The sequence below is a fragment of the Tubulanus polymorphus genome, chromosome 3, assembly GCF_964204645.1.
Source record: "Tubulanus polymorphus chromosome 3, tnTubPoly1.2, whole genome shotgun sequence".
Lineage (NCBI taxonomy): Eukaryota > Metazoa > Nemertea > Palaeonemertea > Tubulaniformes > Tubulanidae > Tubulanus > Tubulanus polymorphus.
In genome coordinates this window covers 1,341,620-1,349,984 of record NC_134027.1, presented here as the reverse complement: position 1 = coordinate 1,349,984, position 8,365 = coordinate 1,341,620, and the positions used below count along the sequence as shown (strand labels likewise).

Sequence of the window (8,365 nt, the reverse complement as noted above, 5' to 3'; positions counted from 1 at the left end):
TGAGAGGACGCGCTAATTCCTGAACGAATGGATTTTGGTCGATTATACACTCGTATTCCGAGAACCACGATTGGCAGTAACCGATAGTTACAAAAACTACGAACATCGAAACAACAGCCGCGCGCAACCAGGTGTTAAACCCAGAACGGTGCCGGGATTTGTATTCCTTTCTGTATTCCGATAACAACGATTCGAATTCCGCGTCATCGATTCCATCTTTTCGTGATTTTATACGCAAATCGTGTAAAGATTTTAGGAACTGTTTTTCGTGTTTCATTTTTCAGTGTGTGTGGGCTACGACTGTACGTGCATACTACTGTACATTACACCTACACTACATTAGTACATAAAGCCTATACAGTTTTTCATATCTCTTGACTATATCCGGGCCATGTGCGGGTTTCACATAGAAGGCTATATATAGATAAAGGCCTCCCATATTGTTTACTGCTTGTTTGCTAGCAGAGAGTTTTTAAAAAACTATTTGTGCTTACATTTCACTAGCGCGACAAGATACGCATAACTACTGCGGGTCTTCAGGGCCCAGTCCCACGAAGAGAACTTGTTTGAATCAAGTTGACAATATTTCAAATTCAACCGATATACGTTATGCAATATTTGTTTACGAAACAACTCCTCGTTCGTAGAAAATAATGATCACGACTGACGTAACGAATTTCATTTTTAAACTCGTTATATCGGTTTTAGAAGAAACATCGTTATGAAAATGATGCCTATCTCTGTCATGACAGGCGCGGATCCGGAATGTCGCACATGCAGCACGTGCGGTAGTCGCAGTTTTCAAATGCCCTCTCCCCCGCTCTATTCGTATTCAGAAATAGTTCGCGTTTTCTGTGGCTATTTCTAATGCGAGTGCATTTGGTGCACATATCTTGGAACAATGACGCCAATAATCTGCAAAATCTGAATTCTAGGTCATATTCTCATTCTCATAAACACAATGACTTCTTCCTGTCATTCGTTTGCCAGCTCAATTTGCATTCTGAAATTGTTCGCGTTTTCTGTCACTGTTTCTAATGGGAGTGCATTTGGTACAGATCCCTATTGACAATTAATCTGCAAAATCTTCGACTGTCACAGGTTTTCCAGCATTCTTTACAAACACAATGACTGGTTCCCGTGTCACCTGTTTATCAGTGTTTGTATTCATCAATTCTTCACGTTTTTTTGTCACTATTTCTGATGCGAGTGCATTTGGTGCTCACACCTTAGACAATGACGCCAATAATCTGCAAAATCTGCAGCTCTCAGAATTACAGGTTTTCACTGGCACAATCATTTTCTCCAGTCACCTGTTTGTCAGCTCTGTTTGTCATTGCTGTATACCACATTGAATAAAAGATTCACTGCAATTTGAAAAATCACCAAAATAAACATTAATTGAAAGTAAAACAGCGGTTATATCATTTTTTTTTCTCTCGCCGATTTCATTCGCATTGATTGTTTCAATTGACGCCAGGAATAAAACGAAAGATGAGTTTATTTCTAATCTAATTGACGCCGGGTACAAGAGGATAGACGAGTTTAATTCTATCCTCAATTGACGCCGGATACAAGAGGACAAATCAACTGTAACCGGCTGGTTGTCGTTCGATATGACACTGTAGATCTATATGATTATAAAATATGCAACTTATATCAGGGTGACACATCTATCAAAAGATACCACACGGATCCCGAACTCATGACCACATTATTGACGGTGGACCAGTGACCGCTGGCCTTCACTGGGCAACTACATGGGGCAAATCCACCTCCCCAAATCCCAAAATTATCAAAAAATGTAATAACCTCAAAAAGACCGAATCATCGCATGACAAAGCCGTAAAAGCCACCCAGGAAAAACATCAATCTAGATCGAAATTTCCCTTTTTCATCTTGTTTTCTAAAACTGATGGCTCATAAAAATCAGGTGTTTATTACTATATAAGTCGTAAATTGTGTATTGAATCCGCTTCATGTTTGAATAGATTAGAATAACTACATTCAATAACAGCTGATGCGCCGTATACAGGTTATTTACCAGCAAATACTGTACCGAAAAGAACCTTTGAACCGAAACATTTTCGTGCGAAATATTTGATTAAAAAACCTTAGATGAATAATGAAACTACCATTAATTGAATTCATTCGTGTATCAGAAAATAGCTGCAAATACAGGTATACACATAATACACTCACATTCACCTGATAAAATCTGATTAATCAGATTTCAAAATTTCCACCGAAAGCCCAAAAAATGGAAATCATATTTCATATTCATTCGTAGCGATTGATGATTAAGAACATCCTGGATTCCTATCGGTTGAACTTGTGTAAGACCAGTCTTCAGATTTAAGACCCATTTTGTGCAATTAGGCCCCCGATTTCAAACATTAAAAGTTTACAAAAATTTTATCTCAAAGTGTTGAACATACACGAGAACTTTATGGAATTGTGCCTTGTTTTATAAATGAATAAGAAATTTTTTTCTTGCTGTACGTCGCTCAGATCTTGGGTTCCCGAGACGAAACCCTAATTGAATCGTTGAAGGAGATCAGCTGGTGTTTTGAAAGACTGGTCGCACCTGACTCGAACGGGTTTTCCAGATCAATTATTTCACGCAACTGCGGTTTCATCGTAAAATAACTTCTTTTCTTATTGACCTAACAACTTAGACAGGTTTTGAATAAGTCTCTGCCAATTCTTGATTCTCTTCCGGCGCGTTCGTTTCGACCAGAATATACGCTCTATCCATTCTGGGATAGCATGATCTGTAAACCTGATAGAAGCGACCGGTGGAGAGTTTGTAATCTGTAAACCTGATAGAAGCGGCCGGTAGAGAGTTTGTATTCTGTAAACCTGATAGAAGCGGCCGGTAGAGAGTTTGTAATCTGTAAACCTGATAGAAGCGGCCGGTAGAGAGTTTGTAATCTGTAAACCTGATAGAAGCGGCCGGTAGAGAGTTTGTAATCTGTAAACCTGATAGAAGCGGCCGGTAGAGAGTTTGTAATCTGTAAACCTGATAGAAGCGGCCGGTAGAGAGTTTGTAATCTGTAAACCCGATAGAAGCGGCCGGTAGAGAGTTTGTAATCTGTAAACCCGATAGAAGCGACCGGTAGAGAGTTTGTAATCTGTAAACCTGATAGAAGCGACCGGTAGAGAGTTTGTAATCTGTAAACCCGATAGAAGCGGCCGGTAGAGAGTTTGTAATCTGTAAACCCGATAGAAGCGACCGGTAGAAAGTTTGTAATCTGTAAACCCGATAGAAGCGACCGGTAGAGAGTTTGTAATCTGTAAACCCGATAGAAGTGGCCGGTAGAGAGTTTGTAATCTGTAAACCCGATAGAAGCGGCCGGTAGAGAGTTTGTAATCTGTAAACCTGATAGAAGTGGCCGGTAGAGAGTTTGTACTCCGCAAATTGCCATTGCTTTAACCGGAATTAAAAGCCACAACTGTGAGACAGAACCCTCAGACTCAGAACTCTAAACATATCCCAGACGCCAGTTCCGCTAAATCAACTGCTTTAAAGTTTCAGTGTCAACTCTAAATTATAACTATGGAACTGGATCCCGCATCGTGTAATTAAACCGGGCTTAAAAACAATTTTGATTATAATTAATTAATTCAGCTGGCACGTGCGGAAAAGTTGTTATCAAACTTGTAGAAGGAAACGGTTTGAATGGACATCGAGAGGCCTACACGAGGCCGCAGTGTACTGATGTAAATCTCCTTGTAGATAGAGTTAACGAATAAAACCCACAGCCTACAGAGACACGAACTTATAGATTCTAACCTCAAAAACGATGTCGGTTTTTTCCATCCAGCGTGGAGTAGTCGTAATGAAAACCTCACCGTTATCTCGCACGGTTTTTCATCCCTAATAAAAGGAAACATTTATTTCTCTCATCGACCAAAAATTTAAACCGATCCAAGTCGAATTTTCTCGGTAGATTACGTGTGAAAAACGATACGGATTTTCCACGGTATAACATTGAGCCACCCACTCTGCAAATAATATTCACATCGAAAACGTTCCTCGATTCACGTCCATCTCGGGATGTTCCCGCCGTTACGAGGTATTTTACGAGGAATAGTACATACGTATTTCAACGATTGCGTTTAAACTGTTTTTTTTCTGTAAAGAGCAATAAATGAGCATCCTGCAACCACAAATAACAAAAGAAGATACAATACTATATCCGCTTTGGTTTTGTTCATTAAAATTCCAGGCTGTATAGTACAAAGTCCGTGTAATTATTCGTATGACGCGTATATTTTTAAATGCTCATAACCGGGTTTCCCCTGCAGATCGACGTGTATATATAACAACCATTAACTGCCGTGATAAACCGTCATTGCTGATTAGACAGCACGTAACACTCACGCGCAGGCAACAACATGGTAGCAATGGAAACGTTGAGGAACGCTTCACTAGCTGATGCTGCTCGAACTGGCGACTTCGAAAAAGCGTACAAACTTTTACAAAAAGGATCGTACTGTAATATAAACGATTGCGGGAAGAATAGTTCAGGCACGGCCCTATATTGGGCCGCTGCCCGTGGATGTTTTCGACTAGTTCGTCTGTTAGTATCGATGCAGGCGATTGTTGATAAGCAGAATTGTTGGGGCGCTACGGCGTTACACGCGGCCGCCGATTCCGGGGACGTTGAAAGCGCCAGGTAGGTAAAACAACCTGTCACCTCGTGTGGGCCTAGTGGTCAGTTTTACAAAAAAAATTAATTCCTAGATCGAGTTAAGATTGAATAGAAAAATCTGATAAACTGAATAGATGATGATCGATTTTGGAGGTGAACTTTTTTTGTGAAACTTGGCCCTGAGTCTAATGGAACATTAACAGTACAAAAAGACCAAAAAGTCGTCTTAAATCTTAAGACTCAGTCTTAGAAGTACGATCATCTTATAAGATGTAGGTCTTGAAACCTAAGACAGGACTGTACGGGCCCCAAAGTTTTAAAATTGTGTATTTTATAGGCTTTATTTGGGTTCATACAGATGAAAGTCTGAAACAGGAGTCATCTAAAAATGTACCAGGGCTTTCATTATGAAAACTGGAGAGGCCCTGAAAAATTAGTATTACGGATCTTTAAAACTCGGGACTCGGTTCCAAAGTTGAAAATTAGAATTTCAGTTACGAGTTGAAATATCAGAAATGAACTAATTCTATCTAGAGACAGTACTTAACTAAGTCCACTATAAGTTAAAACTGGTCCCGAATTGAGTCATTTCATTACGGTTAAAACACGTCATATTTTCAAAATCTTTCAGAATTCTTATCGCCAACGGCGCAGATGTGAATAAAACAACGAGAAATCTAGACACGGCATGTCATTTAGCCGCAAATAAAGGACATTTAGACGTAATCAAACTACTCATCGAGGCCAACGCCAACCCCTCACTCAGAAACTCGAGAGGCCGTGACGTCATGGATGACGCACTTATCAACCGAAAACATGATATAGTGTCCTACTTACACGAGTACTATTCGACTTCTGGTGCGTAAAACTATTTATTCTAGGAATCTAATTTGTTAATCACTACTCAATGATCAATTGACCAAATATGTTTGGAATTCTAGAAATATCTAGTGTGTTACTATAATTCTGTGAAATATATCTCAACTTCAAATTCGTAAATAGATTCTTCTTACGTGGGCGGCGTGTTTTGAAGCCCCCGTCAAAGCAATGTTACTCTAGTAGCCTCTATCTTATTTAGTTACCTAATCGTTGGTGGTAAGAGGCTTTATAATCGAATTGGCTTATACCAATAAGCGGTTTGTGAATATTTCCGATACTAAGCCACGGACAGGTTTACTGACTATCTCTTTCCTCGAACTTTATAATTCAAAGACACATAACATCGATTCCTATTAAGAATTGTCGTTGTTTACATACATTTAAGGGTAAAATCCCAGGAATGTAAAATTCCTGTTTAGATAGAGAACGATTTTACATTATCAATACGATACAATACGAATTAATGTTATTTGGATTAAAATTTCTGTAATCAAAAATGAACATGAATCGATGAAGGAAATTATATACTAATCAAAAGTTAGAAAATAACGCAAAAATTAATTTCTTGTTTTCATTTGGATATTCAATCGATACAACATTAATTAACACGTCAGGTATTTCCTCGTTTTCAGCCGGTCAGAAGTACGTTCAACAACACCAGAAAGACGAAATAGCCCAGGCAGTGGTGACGTCACGAGTTTTTGTCACCGATTCGTGTGCTCCTAAGACCAGTATCAGACGTAGATCATTTCACGAAGAGACTGAATGTAGTATCGGTAAATTAGTATTACTACGCCAAAGAAGTAGGTCTCTTATACAGGAACGTCAAAATCGTCTATGAATTTTTGCGTGTAGTTTCTTAATTTTATATTCAATTAGATTTTTAGGATATTTCAATTTTTTACTGATTTTTCTACTTAAGACAACTTGTGCGGGTTTTTAAAACGACGCAAGTTCAATGATATTCAAATGAATTTTTAGGATATTTCAACTTTTTTCCCTTAGATGAAGAACAACTGTTCTGGTCTAAACTTTTAGAAATTTTCTTTTTGTAACCAATCATACGTTAGTAATCTGTGGCCAGGGTTTTCAAAACGGCGTAAGCCTATCCCTATGAAACCACAGCTAGTTGTAAAACATTGTTATTTGTGCTTTTGAATTCCTCAATCACTCGCGGTATGTGCTAGAACCGCTTTTGAAAACCGCAACCCGATTTTGTATGAAATGGAAATTTATTTTTTATCATTTTAGAGGAAGATTTGTCGTTTTCTAAGTCAGGGATATTTCTATATTTAAAACGGATATTTTTATCTGTATCTATTGTTTTTAGCCAGTTTGTGTCAACTGGGTTGATGTGATCAAATCACTATATATATGTAATTATATAGTTATGTTGATAAGACGTTTATGTTTTCGAATAAACTATTATCCAATAATTGTTACGCAAACTCAGGACTGCGTCACTCACAAGAATAATAACAATGGTAGGAAAATGTTTGAAATCTTGTTTGAATTAAGAAGGCGATACGATATGCATTGCTTCTAGTTCATACCGTCATCATGCTGTTTGTATCTGGGTCAACAAGTAGTATATAGGAAATGACACTTGTGATATCTTAAAACCAATTCATCGCAATTTACTATATCTATTTTTATATCAATTTATGCAGTATTGAAAATCATCTCGTTGTATCTTTGAAAATAAGAAACTACCATTTTATTAATGTAATTCATAGAAATATCATTGTATTTATAAATGAAACAAGTACTTTATTTACAAAAATGGCTGATCTCATTTTCTTCGTTCACATTGTTTATAGTACTGCGTGAAAATAATAAAAATGTACATTTTTTCTCTTGTAAAAAGAATCGTTGCGTTCATACTTGATTTATCTATCTCAAGAAAAATAACTCTGGTGGAAAAATGCTTGAAATCTGTTTTATTTAAGAAGGCATAACGAGATTCGATGTGCATTGCTTCTAGTTCATTCTACCATCGCGCTGTTTGTATCTGGGTCAACAAGTAGTATATAAGAAATGACCCTCAATGTATCGTGATATCAACTCACAACTCATTGCAATCTATTTCAATATATCGTGATATCTTAAAACCAACTCATTGCAATCTATTTCAATATATCGTGATATCTTAAAACCAACTCATTGCAATCTATTTTCATATCAATTTATGTAGTATCGAAAATCATTTTTAAAAAAGAAACAATTTCATGTCGACTACCATTTTATTGATGTAATTCCTAGAAATCGATTGTATCGATAAATGAAACAAGTACTTTATTTACAAAAATGGCTGATCTCATTTTTTTGAAAATAATAAAACTTTGCTGCGTGAAAATAATAAAAATATACATTTTTGCTCTCTTGTAAAGGAATCGTCGCGTTCATTCTTGATGTAATCAAATTCAAAACTGTTTTTCGCGGAGAAAATGCAATTCTACGACTGTTTTTACTACAGACTGAATAAAAGAAGAACATTAATTCTCCCTCGATCCAGGATCATATCGAGGAGATATATCTACTTGGAAAAAAATTAACAGCATTTCGACTCGCTGGCTGTTTCATTGTGAAATTCTCGCGTACAGAACTGAGCCCCAAAGAGCCGTCATCTCAATAACATGTCACAAACTGCAGTTCGTACCAGAACAATCCATCATCATTAACAAGGCGATCTTTGAATTCGACGAGGCAAATTGAAGTTCGAATATCAATACAACTTCTGAAATTTGATAGATAACAAAGAGATAACATTTAATTAATGTATTTTCTTACAATATTTGAGGCACTTTCATCGGAATCAAGATCCACAT

The 8,365-nt window shown here is 37.2% G+C and overlaps 2 protein-coding genes across 2 annotated transcripts in view; one reads left to right on the top strand and one right to left on the bottom strand.

The window, feature by feature from the left end:
• The window catches only part of LOC141901415 (bifunctional arginine demethylase and lysyl-hydroxylase JMJD6-A-like), a 3,426-nt gene extending 3,003 nt beyond the window's left edge, over window positions 1–423 (bottom strand). The window contains exon 1 of the mRNA XM_074788629.1: window positions 1–423. This exon is cut by the window's left edge and continues 322 nt beyond it. Coding sequence (XP_074644730.1) covers window positions 1–277 — 277 coding nt within the window. The 5' untranslated portion in view covers window positions 278–423.
• A 3,925-nt stretch (window positions 424–4,348) lies between these two features.
• On the top strand, window positions 4,349–7,877 carry LOC141902673 (uncharacterized). Its single transcript, XM_074790501.1, has 3 exons — window positions 4,349–4,682; window positions 5,290–5,516; window positions 6,170–7,877. Exons 1-3 carry the CDS (start codon window positions 4,402–4,404, stop codon window positions 6,376–6,378), a joined length of 717 nt encoding a protein of 238 aa, XP_074646602.1. The 5' UTR covers window positions 4,349–4,401; the 3' UTR covers window positions 6,379–7,877.
• The last annotated feature ends 488 nt before the right edge of the window (window positions 7,878–8,365 follow it).

Coding starts and splice junctions, on each gene's coding strand:
- LOC141902673 (XM_074790501.1), top strand. CDS start 4,402: ATGGTAGCAATGGAAACGTTGAGGAACGCTTCACTAGCTGATGCTGCT. Junction 4,683..5,289: donor GGGGACGTTGAAAGCGCCAG/GTAGGTAAAACA, acceptor AAAATCTTTCAG/AATTCTTATCGCCAACGGCG. Junction 5,517..6,169: donor CGAGTACTATTCGACTTCTG/GTGCGTAAAACT, acceptor CCTCGTTTTCAG/CCGGTCAGAAGTACGTTCAA.